General features: G+C 53.1%; 2 protein-coding genes and 1 long non-coding RNA gene across 3 annotated transcripts; 1 reads left to right on the forward strand and 2 right to left on the reverse strand.

The window, feature by feature from the left end:
* Positions 1-1,731: 1,731 nt before the first annotated feature.
* LOC129500235 (keratin-associated protein 5-5-like) lies at positions 1,732-2,775 on the reverse strand. Its single transcript, XM_055310431.1, has one exon. The coding sequence runs from the start codon at positions 2,697-2,699 to the stop codon at positions 2,142-2,144; it is 558 nt and encodes a 185-aa protein (XP_055166406.1). The 5' UTR covers positions 2,700-2,775; the 3' UTR covers positions 1,732-2,141.
* A 4,208-nt stretch (positions 2,776-6,983) lies between these two features.
* On the forward strand, positions 6,984-19,436 carry LOC129500251 (uncharacterized). The gene is made up of 3 exons (XR_008662521.1): positions 6,984-7,237; positions 12,521-12,703; positions 19,175-19,436. It is a non-coding gene; the product is annotated as an uncharacterized LOC129500251 (long non-coding RNA).
* On the reverse strand, positions 16,631-17,960 carry LOC129500213 (keratin-associated protein 5-4-like). The gene has a single exon (XM_055310393.1). The coding sequence runs from the start codon at positions 17,884-17,886 to the stop codon at positions 17,236-17,238; it is 651 nt and encodes a 216-aa protein (XP_055166368.1). The 5' UTR covers positions 17,887-17,960; the 3' UTR covers positions 16,631-17,235.
* Positions 19,437-24,697: the final 5,261 nt, after the last annotated feature.

The raw sequence follows: 24,697 nt of genomic DNA on the forward strand, positions 1-24,697 counted from the left end.
CCTCCTGTGACAGGCAGAAGTAGAAAATGACCCTCAGTGACCCTTGCCCTTATATAACCTCCTTGTGAGTGTAGATGGAGCTGCAGTTAGGGTGAGTTATCACCTTTGTGGTTTTGTTCTGCGATATGGCAAAAGGGATGCTCACAGATGTGATCAAGGCTCCTAATTAGCTGAGTTCATCAAACAGGAGATTATGCTGGGTGGGCCTGCCCTGATCAGGGAGCTTTTATAAGGGAAGTCTAGATGCTGGAGACAGAAGTCAGAGATGCACCTCCTGCTGGCCTGAAAGGAACCAGAGAGCCAGGTTGTGAAGTGTATGGGGGTCACAGTGCAAGGAACCGTGGGAGGTCTCTAGTGGATGAGAGTGGCCTTGGGCACACAGCTCACAAGGAAATGGGGCCTCAATCCTGCAATCACAAGGAACACCTAGTGGGCTTGGAGGTTCCAGAAGGGAACCATGTGCGGCTGACCCTCATGCTGGCCTTGTGACAGCCTGAGGAGAGGACCCAGCTTTGCTGTGCCTGGACTCTAGAACTTAGGAAATGGAGGTAATAAATGTGTATTGTTTTAAGCCTCAGAGTTTGTGGTAGTTCGTTACACAGGAGTTGGAAACAAATATACCCTCTCTTAGCACTGAGTCTCCACTCGATTCCCCAGAGCCCCATCCTCATCCCTACGTGGCCTTTGTCTGATCCATACCCCTCAGTATCTATTTGCTCCACTGCTCTGCCTGCAAGTTTAGGCTTCCGGTGACCCCCACCCACTGAATGAACTTACAGAAATCCTAGACACTCCCCCACCTGCAATCACCTGCTGGCTCTTTAGCTTCCAGTGAAGGGATTGAGCTCCTGTGTTGGGCCTCAGCCCTCTCCCCTCTCCTGTCTGTGCCCCTTTGTGAGCAGGTATGCTGGCCAGGGTGTTCGCTGTGCACTTGGCATGGACTGAACACTCAGCCTTTACCTCAATGCTGCGAGGTATGAACTATTGACTCCTTTTTTTAAAATTTTTATTTATTTATGATAGTCACACAGAGAGAGAGAGAGAGAGGCAGAGACATAGGCAGAGGGAAAAGCAGGCTCCATGCACTGGGAGCCCAACGTGGGATTCGATCCCGGGTCTCCAGGATCGCGCCCTGGGCCAAAGGCAGGCGCTAAACCACTGCGCCACCCAGGGATCCCCTATTGACTCCTTTTTACAGATGAGGAAATCGAGACACCAGGAGGACACATTGCTTGCCAAGGGTCACGCAGCCTCTGGCGCTGACTACCAAGCCTATGTCCTCAGACACGCTCCCCCTGAGCCCTGCATGACTTTACCAAATTCTTTTTTTAAAGATTTATTTATTTATTTATTTGAGAGAGAGAGAGAGAGAGACACAGAGAGAGAGAGACAGAGAACACGTGCAAGGAGGGGGAGGGAGAGGGACAAGCAGACTCCACTCTGAGTGTGGAGCCTGATGCCAGGCTCCATCCCAGGACCCTGAGATCATGACCTAGCCAAAATCAAAAGTTGGATGCTTAACTGCACCACCCAGGTGCGCCCTCACTGAATTCATTATCTGAGGGAACCGTTTGCCCACCTCACGATCCTGTAGTGGGTCCTACATACCCTCCCCTGCAGGGGTGAGCAGGCCAGAGCAAGATACTCCAGGGAGGGGTGATAGGGTAGAGGCATAGGTGGGGCTTTCACTTGTTAGAAGGGAGCCAGAGAAAACTGCACCATGAGAAGGTGTCTTGTGCAGATGGTGTGTTTATTGCAGGATTTCACAATGCTTGGTTTGGACCAAAAAATGCAACAAAAATGGCAGAAGTGACCAAGGACTTGCAGGTGGTCAGGAGGCCTTGGTTTGAGGGGTCCCAGGGGGCTTGATTGAGCTTGAGGCTCCAATATGGGACTCACTTCCAGGTTGTGCTGGAGGAGGGGAATGCCAGCTTTCCATTAGGAGGTGATGGATGTGAGGTTGATGCTGTCCCTATCTGCTGTCATCTGTAGCCCGACACTGACCACCCAGCTGAGGAGACTGAAGGAAGAATACTCCAGAGGGTATGATGGCATTACAGCTGTAGGGCTACAGCAGGCAGACCAAGATGCATCCTGGAAATATGAAGTTGAGTGAATTACCTGAGCCTGTGGCCAGCATCTCAGACCTTGCACTGGCAGCAAACGGGGACACAGCAGCTGGACTGGGAGCAGCAGGGCTTACAGCAGCTAGACTGGCAGCAGCAGGGTTTGCAGCAGCTGGACTCGCAGCAGCAGGGTTTGCAACAGCAGGACTGGGAGCAGCAGGGTTTGCAGCAGCAGGACTGGGAGCAGCAGGGTTTGCAGCAGCAGGACTGGCAGCAGCAGGGCTTACAGCAGCTGGACTGGCAGCAGCAGGGTTTGCAGCAGCTGGACTGGCAGCAGCAGGGTTTGCAGCAGCTGGACTCACAGCAGCAGGGTTTGCAGCAGCAGGACTGGGAGCAGCAGGGTTTGCAGCAGCTGGACTGGCAGCAGGATGACCCACAGCCCCCCTTAGGGCCCCCACAGGACCCACAGCCCCCCTTGGAGCCCCCACAGGACCCACAGCCCCCCTTGGAGCCCCCGCAGGACCCACAGCTAGAGCAGGGACAGGCCGGCACACAGCAGCACACGGGCTTGCAGCAGCAGACAGGCACACAGCAGCTGGAGCCACAGCCCCCAGAGCAGCCACAGCAGGTCATGGTTCTGGTGGGTGGAGGGTGGAGCAGGTCAGAGGAGCAGGTGCAGAGGGGAGGGGTTCAGGTGTGGAGCCTCCGGGGCTGGGGGTCCTTATATACCTGCCCAGGTGTCACATGGTCACTTCCTGTTGCTATTTGTACTTTCTCCAGGGAAATTCTGAAGTTTTCCTTGTTTGTTTCAAATAACCACACATTTGTTTACATGCACTTTCTATGTTTATCCTTTTCATTGTTTTCATCAAATACTGGCAACATCCCAAGCTGCAGTGTTTCCACACTTAAGGGCTCGGCCGCGTAAGGAGAGATGTGTCAGGCAGGCTCCCATGGCGGCAGGGGAGGCTGGTCCTCTCAGGTCCTGTCTGGTCCCCCTGTGAGGACCATTGCCCCTTGTCCACTCATCTCTGACCCTGAGCTCTTGGTGTGGCCCCTGCTCTTCTCTTGCATCTCATCCCATTGAGCCGCTGCTCCCTCGAGCTGCCTTACCCCTTCTAGACATGAATGGAGGGGACACTGTCTGTCCACAGGTCCAGAGACCCAGGAGCTATGCGGGAGGGGCCTATACTCTCCACGGAGACACAGAGGCTTCCAGGTGTGTGTGGACTGGCCTTCCAGGAAGCCAGTGTGCAGAGAGGAGGGGTGGAGGTGGTGACTGGAAGGGGTGCACCTCCTGCACCTCTTATGACAGCTGACCCAGCCTCTGCCTGGTGAAGCCCCTCCAGCTGCCCATTGCCTTTCCAGCTTGTTTCTCCCCTGGTTGTGGCCATCAGCCACACAGGATAGCCGCCAAAGGCAGGGGATCCAGAGCCAGATGCCCTCAGCCGGACACCAGATCTGCTCCTTTCCAGGAGTGGGCCCTTGAGTACTTGTTCTCTCCTGCCTTGTTCTGCTCCTTTGTACACATGGATGGTCATGGTTCCAGCCCTGCGGGGAAAGTGAGGCTTGCCAAGAGCCCCAAGCGTGCGTGGACAGTGCATGTGGATCCCGCCTTCCCATCCTTGGGATCTCAGTATGCTTTTGGGGCTTGAGTTGGCTGGGTCATGCCTGACATTTACACACTCTGAGGTCCTGCCCAGGATGCTCCCCAGCTCACTGGGGTCAGGATGGACCCTCTGGAGGGTGAGAGAGAAGGGCACCCCAGGCAGAGAGCAGACCTTGAGCAAAGCAGGCAGCAAAGCCAGGTTTCTGGGGCTTCAGGTGCTGAGCTTTGGTCTCAAGGATTGGCCTGCAGCTGGTGGGACCATGGGAGGGTTGGTGCAGGGAGGGCAGTGGTGAGAGACAGGCAGGAGACCCGACCTTCAGGCAGGGTGTACAGTGCTCGTCCAAGTGTTGCAGGAGGCCTGATCTGGGTCCCGGCCATGAGCCATGAGCTGGGGCAGGTAGGGCAGATGCAGGTCTGGAAATGAGATCCCTGGGAAAAGGATCCATCACAGTGTCGTGTGAGTCCCTGCCACTGTTCTCATGAGCACACACACACCCAGCCCATACACTTGCCTACACACGTACATGCACTGCCTGACCTGGGGGATTGATAAGCTACAGGATGTGACACATTGAATTTTAAAAATTTATTTGGGGGGCACTTGGGTGGCTCAGTAGGTGAAGTGTCTGCCCTTGGCTGAGGTCATGCTGTTAGGGTCCTGGGCTTGGGCTCTGCATTGGGCTCCCTGCTGAGCGGGGAGTCTGCTTCTCTCTCTCCCTTTGCTGCTCCCTCCACCCCCCCATGCCCAGCTTGTGCTCTCTCTCTCTCTCTCTCTCTCTCTCTCTCAAATAAACAAAATTTTTCAAAAAGTAAAAATTTGTTTGGAGAAAATTGGGCCAGTTTTGTTTTGTATCACATGGCTCTGTAAGGTCCTAGCACAGGAAATCTGAGACAAGACCCCATCTGTGTGACAGAGAAATGTCCCACGTGCAGTGTAGACGTGCAGGGCGGAAGGGTTCTTGAATCCGGCTGCTTCTGCCATCTTCTTTTCCAGTTGAGGGGAGTGAGTCAGGAAAAAGTCACCTCTTGATTGTGGCCAGCACGAGGACAAGCCCACAGCACCAGACATCAGGGAGGTCTTCACCCCTGCCCAGGGGCGATCCCAGCTTGGCTTGTGCAGTTTGCAAGAGGATAGTCCCTCTGCACGTTTAGCTGCTCCTCTCCCCCCGCCCCCAGGCCAGGCAAGCATCCCTGGTCAAGACCACAGAGCGGCTCCCCAAGGACATTCCAGGGGCAGCTTGGAACACCCAAGCTCTGGTTGTGCACCTGCGGTTTTGTCTTTATTTTTATTTTTTTAAAGATTTATTTATTTATTCATGAGAGAGACAGACTGAGAAAGAGAGGCAGAGACACAGGCAGAGAGAGAAGCAGGCTCCCCGCAGGGAGCCCGCGCGGGACTCGATCCCCGATACCAGGATCAGGACCTGTGCCGAAGGCAGGCGCCCATCTGCTGAGCCACCCAGGCATCCCTGTGGTTTTTGTCTTTAAAGCACCACTGCCCACGGTGTGGAGGCACCTTGGTTCGCTTACCCCGAGGTGGCCCCGGGGGCTTTCCCAGGGGACGCAGCCTCAGCCATGGCCCCAGCCTGTCTCTGCTGCTATTCCGTGGAGAGTCGCCTGCCAGTTCCCCTCCTGCTGAAACAGGGTGCGTTTCAAGTCCAGACGTCCCCCACCCGTCAAACACGGTGGAGATGCCCCCTCATTCTCGTGGGTATGATGTCAACAGAAACAGCGTGGCAGGTGTTTCAGGGGCGCAGGTGGGGACTCCGGGGGCCCCCGTGTGAGGCGGCACGGAGGATGGGGTTTCGGCTGCTTTATCCCCTCGGAATTTGTTCTTGATAGACGTCTGCTCAGCCACAGTCATTTGTGCACGTTCGTATGAACAGTGTGGCTGCTGATCACGGGAGACCCCTGGCCCCTGGCCCTGGCTGTGGTCTGCCCACCACCCCAGCCAGTCCCCTGGGTAGGAGGGGGGCCCCCTGGTCCTGGTCTGCAACTCGCCTCCTCCAGGGCTCCCCTGGCAGCACCCTTCGGCCACGTGATCCACGGGCGTGGGCTCCTTCCCTCGCTCTCCCTCGGTCTCTCTGTCTCTGTCTCTCTCAGGAGGGACTCTACTTGTTGCCTGCTGTGTTCTATTCATTCACGTTTACGTTTCGTGTTCTTTATGTAAAGGAGATGCCGACCTAAGGTCTGCGGAGCGCTGGGCCTCCCTGCAAACCTTCGTCTGGCCTGTTCCCTCAGGGCTTCCTGATCTGGGCTGATGTCCCTTGAAGAGCTATTTTTCTGTGCCTTTTGCCTACAATCCATCCTCTCTGCCCCCCTGAAACGTGTGAGTGTGCACTTTTGCCACCCGCAGCAGTGGGCTGGGAGCTATGGCAACAGGTCCCGCCCCACTGCTGCCTCTCCTCACACCGCACCGGCCCTCTGCTCCTTTTTTTTTTTTTTTTTTGATTTTATACGTTATTTTATTTTATTTTTTTTATTATAAATTAATTTTTATTGGTGTTCAATTTACCAACATACAGAATAACACCCAGTGCTCATCCCGTCAAGTGTCCCCCTCCGTGCCCGTCACCCATTCACCCCGATGTTTCTAGCAGCCATGTCCACAATAGCCAAACTGTGGAAGGAGCCTCGGTGCCCATCGAAAGATGAATGGATAAAGAAGATGTGGTTTATGTATACAATGGAATATTACTCAGCCATTAGAAACGGCCCTCTGCTCCTACCTGCTTTCCTGTTCTCGCAGGGGGCTGGCTTTGTGAGGTTGTCGGTGCATCTCCGTGCATCTCCCAGGGCTGCGTCTCCGCCTCCACCCCAGCCTGGTTTCAAGTCTCTGTGGCCTAGTAGAGTACACAACACAGCCGGCGTGTTAACAAGTGGTTACAATGGAGCCCAAAAAAGTCTGATGGGACAAAGCATGGCCTTAAATTGTGTCCCCCAGAATGCATGCTTAAGTCCTGACCCCTGACGCCTGGGAACGTGACCTTAATTGGAAAAAGTCTTTGTGGATATAATCAAATGAAGCCGACGTCACTAGGGTGGGCCCTAATCCAACAGGATGGGTGTCTGAATAGGAAGAGCAGAGACAGACACACAGGAGGCCACATGAGCACGGAGCAGAGACAGGACGATGTGGCCGCCCACACAGGGCTGCCCGGAACCCCAAGAGTGGAAGAGGCAGGAAGTGTCCTCCCCCAGAGCCTCCGGAGCTCGGCCCTGCCCACACCTTGATGTTGGATTTGGCCTCTAGTCATGGGTTGGGGGGGGGGGGGAGATCACATGGTTGTCCTAAGCCAGCAGCGACAGCAGCCCCAGGAAGGGACAGCTGTCTCACCGAACGCGTGCCTGTCCTCCAAGCTGTGGCTGTGAGTGGCCCAGTAATGTGTAGTGATGGATTGAATAGGCACCAAGGAAGATGCCCAAGCTTTGGCTGGTCGCTGCTCCACTTGGAGTCTCTCTACGTCGTGATGGAGGATGGCAGACACAAGTCAATACGGAGTCAGGAAGAAAACCATGTCCAAGGGCCTGGGTGGGGCCGGCATGGAGAGGGAGGTGACAGGTGCGTTGCCTTCAGAGGGAGGTAAGGAGGAGGGTGGAGAGGACTCAGCGAGGGGCCGGGGGAGGGGTGGGGGGCTTTGTCCGGGGGAGCATGTGAGTGGGGACATCTGGTGGGAACCGGGGCCTCTGCCCAGTGTGTGGCCCTCTGCTCTCCCTGCCGAGGCCCCTTTGGGACCCAGGTTTGGGTGCATGCAACCCACAGCACTTGTCACCCCTAACTCCATAGCTACCTGCCCCTCTTCATGGATGTGGCACCCTCTAAAATATGTCAGGGATGTTATTTTAAACCTCTCTTCTAGCCAATGGGTTACAACCAGCTTACAGTGTAGTTTTGTTCGCTCAGACAGTCGCGGTGCTGCTTTTCCTTGTTAATCTGTGATTCAAAGTGAGTGGACTGGTTCATGGCTTTGGGGTCTCAGTCAGCTTCTCCTTGACCCAATAACCCTGTAGTGGGAGGCCATGATGCCATTCCCCAAGGTCACACACTGTCCAGGTGGTGGGCCTGATGCTCGACTCCAGGCCTCTGACTCCAGAACCCACTATCCTCACCACTGTCCTGGTGTTTCTCAAACTGGGGTCTCCAGCACCCCACCAGGGTGTCCAGAAAGCCAACACTATCTTCACAATTACAACAAGACACTGGTTTCCCTTTCTCTGTGTCCTTCATGAGTGAATGGTGGAACTTTCTGGAAGCTACATGATGGGTGGTATTGGCACATAGTGACGATGACAGAAGCTGATGAGAATCCAGCTGTCCCCCATTACACCCTTTTTACCAGGGTTTGGGTGGAGAGGAGGAGGAGGCAGTGACTTAAAAAAAAAAAAAAGCATCATGTGTAAGCCCATGACACGTCATGTTATTTTATTTATTTTTTATTTTATCATTTATTTTTTCAGTGTTAAGCTTTTATTATCCCTGCTTGTAAAATTTAGTTTTATTTCTCCCACCGTACATTGAGCTATAACTGACTTATAACATTTATAAGTTTCATAGTGTGGCAGGGTGATCTGATACGTGGATATCTTGTGAAATAATCGCCACAATGAATTTACTTCTTGCACATTTTCTTCATTGCGATGAGAACTGAGAACGGTTCAGATCTACTCTCTGCAACTTTCCAACACACAGCACGGCATCGTGAGCGATTGCCACCGTGCTGTGGGTCACATCCCCAGGACTTGTGGGTCTTGTAAATGGAAACCTGTGCTTTTGACCACCGTATTGATGTTTTCTTAAACGAACTTTAAACAAATATTCTAAAACTTGGCCAGCGCCCATTTCCGCTATCCTGTTACACGTGAACCCACATACACAAAAGGGTTCGGGACCCTTGATAGTGGTCGGGGGTGATGCTATGGGCACCATGTGATTGGGGACCAGTCTTCCCTTTTTTTTAAAGATTTATTTATTTATTCCTGAGACACACACACAAACACACACACACAGAGAGAGAGAGAGAGAGAGAGAGGCAGAGACACAGGCAGAGGAGAAGCAGGCTCCCTGCAGGGAGCCCAATGTGGGACTCGATCCCGGATCCCAGGATCATGCTCTAAGCCGAAGGCAGATGCTCAATTGCTGAGCCACCCAGGCATCCCCCAGTCTTCACTTCTTGGGGTCACAGTGCTCAGATCCCTTAGTAGAAATGATGTCCCAATAATAGTGAAACACAAGTTTTCTGTCTTGAAACCTTCCTTTATTCAAAATAAACTCCAGACCAATACAGCAGTGCCCCCTCCACGACTATTTCTGGAGGGTCGTGAAGGGTCTCAGACGTGGTCAGGAATCCTTTGGGTCTTGGCTAGCTTCCAGGTGCTCTCACCAAACCCTGCTGCGCTGTGGTGCGCCACCATCGCTTATAATCCAGGAGAGACCAGCAAGGCCACTGCCCACCTCTGCCCAGAGGGTTCCACCTGTACCCCGAGAAACACAACTGATCAGATGGGTGTCTGTGTGTAAAGAGGTTTGTGTGAAGGACTTAACTCACATGCTAGTGGGCCCTGGTGAGTCCAGAATGTATAGGGCCGGCAAGGCAAGATCTCCAAGTTACTGTCTAAAGGGGATTCCTTCCTTCTCAGGAAACCTCTTAGAGCCTTCACCTGATTGGATGAGGCCCACCCACATTATGAAGGTGATCAGTTTTACTTGAAGTCAAGTGATTTAAATATTGATCACATTTACAAAATACCTTCACAGCAATGTCTAGACCAAGGTTTGACCAAACAGATGCTGGGTACTATGGCCCACTCCCCTTCCAGGTCACTCTGACATGGGTCTGGTATCCCTCAGCAGGGTGGTCTGGACCATAAGATGATACAGGGTTTACTGGGACGGAGCTTTTTGCCCATATATTCCATCTGCCCCCTTTTCTCTCGGGTGGTTGGGTCAGGAGGATAGGGTGGGTGGACCCTGACCTTGGCCGTGCAGAGCACACCCTGTCCTGCCAGGATGGCTGCTTCTCAGGGCCCCCAAGCCTCCTTGAAGACCAGGAGAAACACCGACAATGGGTCCAGATCCATTTTGCAAGAGGTCCCTGAACATCATGCCTATTGGGAATAAGCAGATGCCCGGAGGAGGGGTTGGGCACACGGGAGAGGCAGTTCTCTGGAAGCTGCCCTGTGTCCACCAGAAAGAGGAGAATGGGAAGAGCCATACAGAGCAGAGGGACTGGGGGGACACAGAGTCCAGATGGATGGCAGCAGATCACAAATAGCAAGGGGACCGTGAAGGAGAGATGCTCGCGGGGTGGACACCCTGAGTGCTGGGGAAAGTCGGGTCAGATGGTGGGCACATGGTCACTTCTGCTTCCTGTTTGTGCCACTCCCCCGGGGAAATTTTGTTTGTTTTCTTAAAATTTAAAAACATCCATTGTTGGACTATTCCTCAGCCATTAGAAACGACAAATACCCACCATTTGCTTCAACGTGGATGGAACTGGAGGGTATTATGCTGAGTGAAGTAAGTCAATCGGAGAAGGACAAACAGTGTATGTTCTCATTCATTTGGGGAATATGAATAATAGTGAAGGGGAATATAAGGGAAGGGAGAAGAAATGTGTGGGAGATATCAGAAAGGGACACAGAACATAAAGACTCCTAACTCTGGGAAACGAACTAGGGGTGGTGGAAGGGGAGGAGGGCGGGGGGTGGGGGTGAATGGGTGACGGGCACGGAGGGGGACACTTGACGGGATGAGCACTGGGTGTTATTCTGTATGTTGGTAAATTGAACACCAATAAAAATTAATTTATAAAAAAAAAAAAAAAAAAAAACATCCATTGTTTTTCTGGGTGGTTTTGCACTTTGACTTTGAAGCACTGCGTCTTGCCCTGACTGGCTGGTGCCTGGTCCACACATCACGGGGGAGACAGGCCAGGGGTGTTGAGACTCAGCTGGAGGCCTGCATGGTTCCTGTCAGGTCCTCTCCCATGGTTGCCCTGACCCCCTGACCGGACCCCAGGCCATCAGGGAACATCTTAGGGGAAGGAGAGTGAGACAGAGCCTGGGGGGCAGGAGTGCTTGATTGCTGCAGAGAGTGGGACCCTCTTTCCATAACTCAGCTGTGCTCAGCTGAGCTGGGCGTGTGCCAGGCCTGGACCTGCTCCCCATCTTGGCTTTTGGGGGACAGGCTCCAGGCAGACATGCTTCTAAAGGGTTTGTAGCTCCAGCTGCAAGGGCAGGAGGGGTCTGGCTGGGAAGCCTGAGCATTCCCTCCTCTGCTGCTCTGTCCTGCCCCGCTCCAACGCCCCCGCCCAGGTCGTGGAGTTTGCAGAGACATGCATTTGCACTTAATTGCTCCGAAGCATCAATCAGTGCGCTGGCAGGATCCCTTCATTCAGGGGCATAGCGCAGTCCCGCAACCTCCACCCCACCTGCCTGCCGCCCCCACCCCCTCGGGAGGCACCGGCTCTGGGCCTGGGAAGAGCCTGTTTTGCTTCCTCCACAGGAGACTGTTTGGAGGAGGGGCTCGCACACCAATGGGCTAGTTCAGGAAGTGCTGCTACAGCTCTGCTTTGCCTGGAGGTGGCGTTCTAGCACCGTCCATGAGGCCACAGGCTACCTTTAAGGAGGTTTAGGGAGATTTGCAGCACTTTGTTGAGATCTCCTGCTCAGTCAGGGCAGCCGCCTTCCTGAGACCACCTGCAATGCCGCAGGTGGTCACTGTGGGCTCATCCCCACAGCCGTCATGCACCCCACTTTACAGATGAAGCACAGAGCTGGGGATACATAGCTGGCAAGTGGGGGGCGCGGTTGGGGGGCTGTCCCTGTGTCTGTGCATCCTCAGGGGAAGGCTGGCCCCTGGGCCAGTGATGTTGTGAGGACCCTTGTGAAACCCACCCCGCTGATTGTCCTGGGACTGTGACGATTTTCTTGCCATCAGCTGCTGGGCTGGGCTGGTCTCCCTCTGACGCTGTCAGTCAACCGTGTGGAGCCAGAGCATTTCCCTCTTTGCCTAGAGCTGGGAGCTCAAGATGTTGTGGGGCAAACAGTTGAGTGTCAAACCATTCAGCTTTGGTTTTCGATCTGGCCTGCCCTCGGAGAAGCTGGCAGATGCATCCCAGCCAGCGCAGGGCTGGATGAGGTCTGGCCGGATGAGGTGACGTGAGGTTAGGGTCGTGGGACCCACAGGGCGGTGGGCTGGGCAGGGGTGTGGGAAGGTGGCAACCAGGATGAACGTGAATTGCACCCACGTGTGAAAGCATCAGGGGCCTGGGACCCATGGTGTTGCTGGGTCTGCACAGGGCAGGTCTTGGGCGAGCTTTTGGTCTGAGAGGGGCTGCAGGGCCGGAGCCGCAGTGAGGACAAGGCTCGGTGGGGAGCCCCTTGTAGAGGGTGGTCTTGGGCTGGGCAGGTACGTGGTGGTCAGCGTGCTCCTCATCCCAACAGGCCGCCCCGTGGCAGCAGCTGGCTGGGACCAGGGGGTCAACTCACTCTGGAGTCGGGAGGCTCGGCTGTGCCCTGAGGGGGCAGAGGCTGCTGCCTGGCAGCGGGGTGCCCCGTGTGACTGGCCAGAGCGCAGGACAGCAGTGAGGGCGACTGACAGTTACAGACGAAGCTGTTTGGGGCCAGGATTGTAGTTGGGCTTCCTGGACTTCTTGCTGGTGTGGTGGACCTGCCTTCCTGGACTCCTGCTGCCCGGGGCAGCGGGTGGCTGCCTTGGTGACTGTGGACGGCAACAGAGAAGGGCTGACAATCCCCGTGTCGCCCATGGCCTACATGTCTGTTTGGATGTTTGTCTCCAGCATTTTATCAACACTCAGTGTAATTGAAATCTTGCCACTTGCAGCAACGTGGACGGTCCTTGGGGGCATGAGGCTGAGCGGAACAGGCCAGATGGAGACGAACCCGCATGACCACCTTCCACGGGGCTGGGAAGTAAACCTGCCGACACCGAGAGAAGCTGCTGCTCGCCAGGGCTGGGGGCCTCTGCAGTGAAGGTGCTCGGGAGGTCCCAACTCCCAGTTATGAGGTAAATAATGGGGAAAAATCTTGCAAGTTTGTATTTGAAAGGTCAAATAATGCAGGGGGTTTAGAGGGAAAGCAAGACTTGGCCTCGCCCTCTCTCAGCCCTGGGCCCCATGCAGAGGATCTCTCTCTGTCTCTGTCTCTCTGCCTCTGTCTCTTTGTCTCTGTCTGTCTCTCTGACTCTGGCTCTGTCTGTCCTCTATCTGGATCTCCCTCCCCCCACCCCTGAGGTCCAGGCTCAGACAGGACGGGTCCTCCTGAGGCCAATCTGTGTGTGTGTGGACGGCTATGCTCTCCCTGGGTCCTCACTGGGTCATCCCTCAGTGAGTGTCTGTGTCCTGATCCCCTCTTGTTGTGAGGACCCTGGTCACACTGGATCAGGGCCACCTTGGTGACCCCATGTCACCTCTAGCACCTCTGTAAAGGCCTGATCTCCAGCCGTGGTACCATTCTGAGGTCCAGGGTGTAGGACTCTGACTTATGAATTTGGGGGACACTGTACTTTGAACATCCCTCCTCTTGGGGTAAATTTCCTTCCTGGCTAATTCCCAGAAAGCCACACCAGCACCAGCTCTGAGGGTCTCTAGATCCTGCATTGGTGTAGAACCTGCCCTGACTTTCCAGGTACCTCTCCAGGGAGGTCTCACCAGAGTCCCAGGGGTGGGTGGATTGGCTAATCTGGCCTGAGTTATTTGCCCACTGTTTCTGGGGCTGGGGCCCTCCCTATCACAGGGGGAGCAGGCTGGCACACCCACGCAGGTTCTCAGGTGCCAAGCAGCAGCATCAGGATGCAGGCAGTTGGCCCAGGAGAAGCAGGGCCGGGGCCAGTGGCCAGAACCACAGGGGCAGGAACCCCACCTCTCTGCAGCTACAGAGTGAAGACGGGGATGTGGGTGGATGGTATACTCATCTCTGGAGCCCTGGCACCCAGTTGGGACCCTCAGAGAATCAGGCCAGTGCCATGGGCACGGTCGGCTATGGGAGAGGCCAGGTCAGCTGCTCCGTGGGTGTCCCAGAGCCTGGCGACCTCCCGGGCCTCCGAGCTGGCCTCTGCATGCGGCCTTCCTGTGACGAAGGGTGGGTGGCTGGGGAGGGGGCACAGGGGTCAGGTGGGACGTCGGCTGGGGTGGGGGTGACGGCAGGGTCTCGGTGGGGCCAGGAGGGGACGCTTGTTCCCACCGCTGCTTTCCGGGTGACCTCCTCTTGCACTTTCTACATCCTGTGAGAAGGCCCCTTGCCTGGGTTCTCATGTAAACATGTACGGCTATAAATTCTCTTCAAGTCTCTGCTACTTTGGGGCCTGTCTCCCTGGTTTTGATACAGAATCTTTTCTAAATGCTGTCTAATTGCTGGAATTACTTCTTTAATCTATGCATTATGGGGAGATATGCCTTTAAATTTCCAGAAACGTGGGGCTTTTCCAGCTATCTTTTTGATGTTGGTCTTCAAAAGTCCTGCAGGGGATGGAGAACATTCCCTGCGGCTGTGCTGAGATTAGGCTCATCGTGAGTAAGTGGACAGCTGTCCGGGCTTACAGATGCCCGTTCTTCAACCACGGGGTGCAGAGTCTGTCCACACCCAGAGTCTTTAACCTTTTAGTTGTGTGCTTCAAACTTGCCGGCCTTCCTGGCCATTTTGAATCCGACCAGAACTGAGAGAGATGTGCTGACCGTTCCCCCCTTAGGCATGCACTCACTGAATCCCCCCCCCCCCACACACACTCTCGGCAGCCTCCCACCTCAGGGCCTTTGCGCTGGCTGGGCGAGAAAGCACTGCCCGGGGACTGGACGGCTCACTGCTTTGCTGTGACCTGGTTGACAGATGGACACCTTCGCCAGGAGGTCCACCCTTTAACACAGGCCACCTTCCCTCTGGGAAGTCCTTTCCACTTCCCTGTTTTATTGTCCTCCTTGGAACACTCTCTGTCACTCAGTGGTCCCACTTGCTCTCATCCCTCCCTCCCCATAGAGGGTCACTCAGTGGTCCCGCTTGGTTTTGACTGTCCCTCCCCATAGAGGGTCACTCAGTGGTCCCGCTTGCTCTCATCCATCCCTCCCCATAGAGGGTCACTCAGTGGTCCCACTTGCTCTCATCCCTCCCTCCCCATAGAGGGTCACTCAGTGGTCCCGCTTGCTTTCATCCCTCCCTCCCCATAGAGGGTCACTCAGTGGTCCCGCTTGCTTTCATCCCTCCCTCCCCATAGAGGGTCAGCTGCCCAGACCGAGACTGTTGTGTGTTTTCTTCCCATCTGCGTCACTGCTCCCAGCCGGTGCCAGGACTAAGCAGATGCCGCGTCGGGTCTGCTCAGAAGGACGGATTCTCCTCGGCTTTACTGTGCCGTGTGTGTGTGTTTCTACAGATCCTGTTTTCAAACCAGAAATCTCAGTGTTAGCATTTCTCATAAACACTCAAAAATTCTCCCACATTATCTCTTCGAACGTTGACCCCCCCCACCCCCCGCCCCTCGCTCCCTCTGCCCCCTCCGGCAGCCCGGCGGCCTGCGGGTCCCTATGTGTCTGTGTTCCCGTGTGGAAGGAGAGATAACCTATCGGTGTTTACACACCCCGGCACCGACTCTCTTTTCATCTGGCCGAGCCAGACCCGGCAAATTGTGAAATTCAGTTAGTGTAGTTCTTGTTTGTAGAATTTCCGCGTTCGCTGTCCCGGGTGTGTGGCCGTGTTTGTGGGCTCTCCTCTGCTCCCCTTCCAGAGGCTCTGGTATTTCTTTAGAGATTTCTGCAGCACCTCTTCTGTGCCATGTGTGCTCGTTGCAGAGACTGGGGCCTTTGCTGGGTGGGCTCTCCTGCCGGTGGCTGCTGCCTCTCCCACCAGGCCTGTGTGTGCGGTTTGTGATTTGTGATTTGGGCTCCCGGGAACTTCATCTGTGGGGTCCGTTGACATCTGATTGCAGGTGACTTTCCTTCTGGATTGTTTGCTTGCATCCTTGCTCACCTGGCGCGTCCCAGCCTGGGTTGCCTTGACAAGACGTCCCATGTGCCTCCAGTTTTCAGGGGACGCTTGGCAGGGCCAGCCTCGAGGCTGCTCTCCCACCACACCCCTGGCCAGCACTGGTCCCCGCAGCTTCCCTTGGCCAGGCCTATGGGGGGCCAGCGGCACTTGTTCACCTTCCCCTGTGGATCCGAAAGTCCCTCAGGCCTGGGCACTGAGGAGCCCCCTGGTGACCTTCCAAAAATCATTCTGTGATCTAGCAGGTGTTTCTTGTGGGAGGGCTGTGGTTGGCGTCTGGTCAGCCTGTCTTACCCAGCAGGCTGCGTACAAGTGGAACTCAGCAGAACATTTGGAAATGTGCATGTTGTGGAGTTGTGGAGTTGTGGAGCACTCCGGCCATGGTGCTGTTGGGCCTGCTGCCCTCAGAGCAGGCCCGGGGCCGGGCCCGGGGGCTCCAATTGTGCAGCCTGCTCCCCAGCATTGGCCTGCCTTGCCCGATGAGCCCCCAACACATGAGCTCCTGGGAGGACTGTTCTTGCACATCAAAGTCCAGAGTCTGGGGCCTCAGAGTGGGGCCTTTTGTGGAAATAAGGCTGTGGCAGCCGCGGCTCTGGGTCAGGGAGCCCCTGACCCAACAGGACTGGTGTCCTTATAGTGAGTGGACATCAGGACACAGAGAGACGACCCTGTGAGGACCCAGGGAGAGCATGGCTGTCCACACACAAGCCGAGAAGCTTCAGGGGGACCCTGCCTCCCCACACCTGGACCTCGGGCTTCGGCTTCCAGGACCAGGGGACAGTGAGCATCTGTGGTTCAAGCCAGGGTTTGTGGTGCTTTGTTAAGGCCAACTGAGCAAACTCATACAGTAGGGAACACGGTGGAGCTAGGGATGTTGGTCCCAAAAGTATGGGAGTGGAATTATGTAAAAGTTTTACATGTTTTTAATCATGTAGAAGCTGAAACAAAGACTCACAGAGTAAACTTCTGGGAGGTACAGATTGTATTTATTTAGAGATCCAGACTGAACACTTGTCAAAGGGGGAATCCCAGCAACTGAGCAAAGAACCTGAACCATTGACAGAGAAGGAAGGGAAGGGCTTGGAGACCCCGTTCCCTCAGGGAGGACCCCAGGGCACTGATGCCTCAGTGTCCTCCAGCTAGAGATTAGTGGCCATCCCAGTTCAGACAGCGGGTTGGGGAAGGAGGGACATGGGGAAGCTAGGAGTGGGCGGGGGTGAGGAGAGGGTCGGCAAGGGTCCAGATCAGAGGGCATCCAGCTCAGGATCCTCCCTGTGAGCTCTCTGGAGGCACCAAGTGGCTTGGTGAGCTCAGGAATGGTGGCGGAGGGGACAGGGCCCTGGGGTTGTTCATGAGTTGAGTCCTGAGGTCTGGCCACGAGGCTGCAGCAGTCCAGAGGACAATAGACCCAGGGTTATACACCAGGAGCTCAGAACACACTGGCCATTCCAGGAGAGCTCAGATCTGCAGGAGCCAGAGCTCTGCTTTCTGGGTCTAGGATGCAGCACTTGTCACTGCCTAGTGGAGAGACAGGGGTACAAGGGCCACCTGAGGCCTGTGGCCAGCATCTCACACCTTGCACTGGCAGCAAACGGGGACACAGCAGCAGGACTGGGAGCAGCAGGGTTTGCAGCAGCTGGACTGGCAGCAGCAGGGTTTGCAGCAGCAGGACTGGGAGCAGCAGGGTTTGCAGCAGCAGGACTGGGAGCAGCAGGGTTTGCAGCAGCAGGACTGGGAGCAGCAGGGTTTGCAGCAGCTGGATTCACAGCAGCAGGGTTTGCAGCAGCAGGACTGGGAGCAACAGGGTTTGCAGCAGCAGGACTCACAGCAGCAGGGTTTGCAGCAGCAGGACTGGGAGCAGCCACAGGAGCCACAGCCTCCCTTAGAGCCTCCGCAGGACCCACAGCCCCCCTTGGAGCCACCGCAGGAGCCACAGCCCCCCTTGGAGCCCCCACAGGACCCACATCCCCCCTTGGAGCCCCCACAGGACCCACAGCCCCCCTTGGAGCCCCCGCAGGACCCACATCCCCCCTTGGAGCCCCCACAGGACCCACAGCCCCCCTTGGAACCCCCACAGGACCCACAGCCCCCCTTGGAGCCCCCGCAGGACCCACAGCTAGAGCAGGGACAGGCCGGCACACAGCAGCACACGGGCTTGCAGCAGCAGACAGGCACACAGCAGCTGGAGCCACAGCCCCCAGAGCAGCCACAGCAGGTCATGGTTCTGGTGGGTGGAGGGTGGAGCAGGTCAGAGGAGCAGGTGCAAGGGGAGGGGTTCAGGTGTGGAGCCTCCTGGGCTGGGCCCCCCCCTCTATATACCTGCCCAAGGTGTTTATACTCTAGACATGATTACTTCCGTTTATGTGTTTACACTATTTCTTATGGACAAGTGTTATTTTTAAACTCTGCAATCCCATGAACTCCTAAGAGCTCAAGCCAGGTCAACTTTCTTTGGTTCCTAAATCTGGCTCCTTCCTCATGAGTATTTTTCTTTGTAAACAGAGACCGAGCTCCTTCCTCAGGAGAGGAGGTCAGTGGTGGGTGGGCTGGGGTGCTGCCATCCGTGGCTTTTCCACTTCTGCTCATTGATAAGGATCCTCTGTCCCCCTGACCCTGGGCGCTGGTGTTTATACTCCTGCTTAAAAATCAGTTGCTGCTCATTTTTGTAAACATAAGTGTCAAGTTGAAGGACAAGACTCTTTGCAGCCACACGGCCCCAAATGGTCAGCACAGATATTTTGTTAAATTGGTAAAACAAAATCTTGTAGCGCTTAGTTTTCATGCACCACCCATAATTCCTCTCTCTTACTCAATCAGCTCCCCGGGCCCCATCTGGCCAGCCCCCAGCACCAGCCACACCCAGAGTTCTCTTCAGGAGACCCAGTTCACAAATTCCTGCTAGGGCACCCACACTTTGTAAAAACCCCACACATCCGCTAACATAATTCAAATTCATTGTCTTTGAAGTCTATGCCAGTTTACCAAGTGGGTGGGCCACCATTTGATTAGCCATCCTCTCTGGCAGGCTTCCATTGTCTAGAAAATTAATTTTTTTTTATCAAGTTAACATTCACATCCAGTGAAATGCACATATTCCAAGTCCACAGCATTGAGTTTTGCTCAGCGTGTGGTGGTGCCACCACCGCGCACCTGGACAGACGTCTCTGGCCTTCCAGAAGGTTCCCTCTTCTCTGCCCACTCCTGGTGTTCAGTGTCGGGTGCTGTCCCCTCTCTGCACATGCATCCTCGTGCAGAGAACCGGCCCTCGTCCTGACCTTGATTTGCATTGCTCTGATGACTAACGTTGTCTACCCTCTTTTCAGGTGCTTGTTGGTGACACACACATCCTTCTTGGGAAAATGTTCAAATTTTTTGTCCCTTTTTATTGTGGTTTTCTCTTTCTTAGTGGTTGATTTGTTGGAGCTCTTCATAGATGGTGGCTACATGAAGGGCTAGGGATGTATGTGTTATGTACAACTATATGTAATTATATGTATTATCTTAACAGCGTCCTTGGAGAGGGAGACGTTTAACATCTGGCTTGAAGTGAGCCTGTTGCTCTGACCTCTCTGAAAACTCGGATTTTCTTCTTGGAGTGACGGAGGTATTTTTATGCGTATTTCTATGGTGGGCTTTGGACTGATTTTTGTGCACCATGAGAGGCCAGAGTTCATCATCAGAGCGATTGTGCAGGTATAGACCAGACTGCAAGAAGAGGGGCCGCACAAGGACGGGATGTGCCAGGTTGGGATGTGCCAGGTTGGGGGGTAGTGCACCATCAGGCAGGTGAGCTGCTCTACTGGGAAGAGATGTTAGATGTGTCAGCTCCTCTGTGACTATTTTTTCTTTTCTTTTCTTTTCTTTTCTTTTCTTTTTTCTTTCTTTTCTTCTCTTTTCTTTTCTCTTTTCTTTTCTCTTTCCTTTCCTTTCCTTCAATTTTATTTATTTATTTGAGAAAGAGGGAGAGCCAGAGAGAGAGCAGGAGTGGAGGGGAGAAGCAGAGGGAGAAGCAGACTCCCCAATGAGCAGGGAGCCTGATGTGGGACTTGATCATAGGACCTAGGATCATGACCTGAGCTGAAGGCAGATGCTTCACCGACTGAGCCACCAGGGGTCCCTCATCTGTGACTGTTTTCAGGACATGATGGCCCTTCCTGGTTCCTGGGGATGCGGGGTCTGGGGTGCTGGGGTAATGAGGACCAGCCTCGACTGGACCTGGGGTCTGGGCTAGGAAGTGGGCTGGACGCTGAACAAGGGTCTTGGTTGTTGAGGAAATTTCCGAGTGGTGGAGGAGCCACTCCTGAAAGCAGGGGGTGATGCAGGGATGGAGCCAGGGCAGCTGCCACCAACTGCCATTGGTTCTGCTTTGGAGGCCCATGTGGGCTCTGATGGGTACCACCTTCACCGCCACCACTGACCATGTAGGGCGCTTTCTGTGCACCAGTCACTCAGTTGTGCTCTTTGGAAACGGTGCCTTTGGGAGTCAGAGGATCCCCATTGTAGCTTCTTATTTGGGGAAAACTGTAGGTTCCCAGCCTGTGGACTCACCAAGGGACACCATCAAGGCCAGATCTGTTTTAATCTGAATTTTAACCATTCGTGGCTGCTCAGGACCTTCTAAGGATTATCAGTGAGCAGTTGGGGTCGAGATCTGTAGTTCCTCACATTTCTGGGCTGATCCCACCCCTGTCCTTCTGGCCTGCACAGAGGCCTGTTCTTTGAGTTCACCTCTTTCTCATAATGCTCTGCAAAATGTGGCCACAGTGCACTACGTAGAGGCAGCCCTGAGTTTCCTGAGTTTCCCCCCCCCAGAGATACATGATCTGGGACTGTGATACCAAACCCATAATAGCCATCTTTCCAGCCTCTGAAAACAATTTCCTTTCCACTCCCGCCCTGGCCACTGAACCAAGGCCACCACTCTCTGCTTTCGTTATATTACCTTTCTGGGTCAAGCAGGATGGGTCAACCAATTATGCTGCTGAGCTAGCTGCCCCCACGGTTCAGTGCTTATTTCGGGCTCGTGCTACACGCCACCGCAGGCCAGCTCCCGGCTCACTGCACTTCCTCCCTTGGGACTCAGGCTGGAGCAGCCGCCGCGCTGGGAATGCTAGTGGTCTGGAGGAAGGAAAAGCGTACGTGGGAAACTGCACTGAGGTCTCTGCTCACGGGCTCATGCAAATCACATGGTCACGTCCAGCTGCCGGGGGACCTCGGGGGCCACTTGCCACCTGCCATCTGACCCTGTCCCCAGGAAAGGAGGAACAAGGGGGCCTGTAAATAGCCTGGATTCAGTGTTCCGTGTGGCAGCCCTGTCAGCACTTTAGATGGTTTTAGCTAATGATCTTAAGCCTGTCTTCTCAACTCACTTATGCATTTAAAGCTAGAAGTTTCCACTACGCCCGACTGGGCTGTGTTCAGTAAATTTAATAGGTAATGATTCACCATCATCACCTACACCCGTCCTTTTGCTGGGGTTACAAAGCGGTGGGTTTCTAATCCTGCAGTTCCTCACTGATGGGCTGGGGTACGTCCTCTCTCCATCTGCTTGCCATACGGTGGAGTTTGTGTATTGAAAACAGGAAAAAGCACGATTCTTTTCCTTATCTCCTCTTGTTCAGAATAACGAATTGATTCCCAACATCCTCCAAGGGCAACTGAAGGCCTTGCATATTTTTCCCAGCTTCACTGAGGGGTGGTTGATAAATGAGGAATGCATAAACTTAGTCTGCACCATGTGATGTTTTGATGCCTGTACACACTGTGATTACCACCATCTAGGTAACAATCCAGCACCTCGCACACTGACCCGACCCCCACTTTTCTGTAGTGAGAACATTTAGGATCTGCTCCTTTTGCCACTTTCAAGTGTACACCACACTATAGTCAACTATAGTCCCCGTGGTGTGCCTTACATCCTGGGAACGGTTTGCCCTACAATGGGAAGTTGGTACCCCTTGACAGACGTCTCGTCCCCTTCCCCCAGCCCACCCCATGGCCGCCACCATTCTGTAATTTATTACTGTGAGTTCCATGCTGTTAGATCCCATCTATAAGTGAGATTATGCAGTATTTGTCCTTCTGGGTCTGGCTCATTTCACTGAGCATAATGTCCTCCAGCTTCATCCATGTTGTCACAAATGGCAGGATTTCCTTCTTTTTAAATATTGTGTAATGGTTCATTGTATATGTAAACTATACCTTCTTTATCCATTCATCTGTTGACAGACACTGAGGTTGCTTCCATATCTCGACCATTGTGAAGAACGCTGTAGTCACTATGGGGGTGCACGCATCCCTTCAAGCTAGTGACTTCATTTCCTTTGGGTAAATACCCAGAAGTGCAATTACTAGATCATAGGGTAGCTCTATTTTTAACTTTTTGAGGACCCTCCATACTGTTTTCCAGAGTGGCTGCACCAGCTTGCATTCCCACTAACCGTGCGCAAGGTTTCCCTTTCTCTGCATCCTCACCAGTGCCTGTTGTTTCTTGCCTTTTTGGTACCAGCCATTCTGACAGGTGTGAGGCGGTATCTCATTGTGATTTTGGTTTGCAGTTCCCTGATGAGTGAGGTTGAGCACTTTTTCATGTACTCATTGGCCATTTGTATGTTTTCTTTGGAAAAATGTCTATCTATTTGGGCCCTTTGCCTATTTTTTAATAGAGTTATTTGTTTTTTGGCAATTGAGTTATATGAGTTCCTTATATGTTTTGGATATTAACCCCTTATCAGATAATATGGTTTACAAATATTCTCTCCCATCCTGTAGGTTGCGTGTTCACTCTGTTGATTGTTTTTTGTTTTGGTTTTCGTTTTTTTTTTTTTTCCCCTGTGCAGAAACTATTTAGTTTGATGTGGCCCCACTGTTTGTTTTGCTTTTGTTTTCTGTGAAAGCAATCTGTCTTGGATTTTCCTTTGCTGGGAGATTTTAATTCAGTCTCCTGACTGGTTATTGGTCTGTTCATATTCTTTCTTTTTTCTTTCTTTCTTTCTTTCTTTCTTTCTTTCTTTCTTTCTTTCTTTCTTTCTTTCTTTCTTTCTTTTTTCTTCCTTCTTTTCCCTTCCTTCCTTCCTTCCTTCCTTCCTTCCTTCCTTCCTTCCTTCCTTCCTTCGAAGGAGAGTACACATGAGCAGGGATGGTGGGAAGGGCAGAGAGAGAGAGAATCTCAAGCTGACTCCCCACCTACTGCAGAGCCTGACATGGGGGCTTGATCTCACAACCTTGCGACCATGACCTGAGCCAAAATCAAGAGTCAGATGCTTCAAACCGACTGGGCCAACCAGGCTCCCCCAGATTTTCTATTTCTTAATGATTCAGTCTTGGTCGGTTGTATGCTTCTAGGAATTCATTCCTTTCTTCTAGGTTGTTGTGCTATGATAAAAAAATATATATATATGGTCTTTGTCTCCGGTTTCTGGTAAGAAGCTCCTAAAAACCTTAGGACTTCCTGAGAGGTAAGAATGTCTTTTGTCACTTATTAGGAGTCTCTTTTGAGCACACCTGAGTGAATGTTGATGAGGTGACTCAGGGTGGGGCCCCTAGATAGCCCCAGGGTGGGGCTAGTCTCCAGAAAGACCTTGGAACTTTCAGCCCCACCCACCTGCCTCTGGAAAGGGGAGAGGGTGCCCTACAGATTAGGTTCTATAAAAACTCAAACATCAAGACTTAAGGAGATTCCAGGTTAGTGAACATGGGGAGGTTTGGGAGAGGGTGGTATGCTCGACAGCATGGAAACTCTGTGCCCTTTCCCTGAACCTTGCTTCCTACATCTCTTCCATCTGCCTGTACCTGAGTTTATCCTTTTATAATCCACCCTTAATCTAGTATATGTGACATGTTTCTTTGAGTTCTGTGAGCAACTCCAGCAAATCAGTCAAACCCAAGGAAGGTTGTTGGAACCTTAGATCTCTCACTGGTCGGTTAGAAGCACAGGTGACTCTGGGCTTGTGATTGGCATCAGAAGTTGTTGAGGGGGGCGTTCCCATGGGACTGTGCCCTTCACCTGTGAGATCTGATGCTAGCGCCAAGTGGATCATGTCAGAACAGGTTTAAGTGAACTTTGTGGGACACTCAGTCTGTGACTGCAGAGAACTGGAGGGTTTTCTGGTGGTGTTGAGAAAACACACGCTAGAGGGCTCTGATCTGTTGGTGTGCTCACGGTAATCTCTTAGGATAAGTTGTGTTTTTATGGGATCTGATATAATGTCCCCTCTTTCATTTCGGGTTTTATTTGAGTCTAAATTAATCTAGTTAAAGTTTTGTCAACTTTTTTTTTTTATCTTTTCCAAAGTCTAACTCAGTTTCACAGATCTTTTTAGTTGTTTTTCTATAGTCTCTTTCATTTATTTCCACCCTGAACTTTATTATTTCCTTCATTCTACTAACCTTGGGCTTGGTTTGCTCTTTTGTTCCCTAGTTCCTTGAGATGTAACATTAGTTGTTTATTTGACATCTTTCTTTTTCTTAATCTAGGTATTTGTTATGTAAACTTCTGCCTTAGTCTGTTGGGCTGCTGTCGCAAAATATCACAGCCTGGGTGGCTCTTAAACAACAGAGCTTATTTGTTATAGTGGTGGGACTGAGTCCAAGATCATGGTGCTAGCAGATTGGGTGTGGTGGATGGTGAGGGCCCCCCTCCTGGCTCATAGATGATGCCTCCACCTGTGTTCTCCCTGTGGGAGAAGGCGCTGGGGAGCTCGGTGATGTCTCTTGGAAGAACACCAATCCCATTCAGGAGGGCTCCACTCTGATGACCTGGGCCCCTCCCAGAGGACCGACCTATTAAAACCATCATCTTTGGGAATTAAGATTTTAATATGAATTTTGAGAGGATGGAAACATTCAAGCCATGGCAAGTAACCTCTTATGCTGCATCCCATATATTTTGGTATGATGTGCTTCCATTTTCTTTTGTCTCCAGATATATTTTTTTAAAGATTCTATTTATTCATGAGAGACACACAGAGAGAGGCAGAGACACAGGCAGAGGGAGAAGCAGGCTCCCTGCAGGGAGCCCGATGCAGGACTC

Source organism: Nyctereutes procyonoides, unplaced genomic scaffold, assembly GCF_905146905.1.
Source record: "Nyctereutes procyonoides isolate TBG_1078 unplaced genomic scaffold, NYPRO_anot_genome, whole genome shotgun sequence".
In the NCBI taxonomy this organism is placed as follows: domain Eukaryota; kingdom Metazoa; phylum Chordata; class Mammalia; order Carnivora; family Canidae; genus Nyctereutes; species Nyctereutes procyonoides.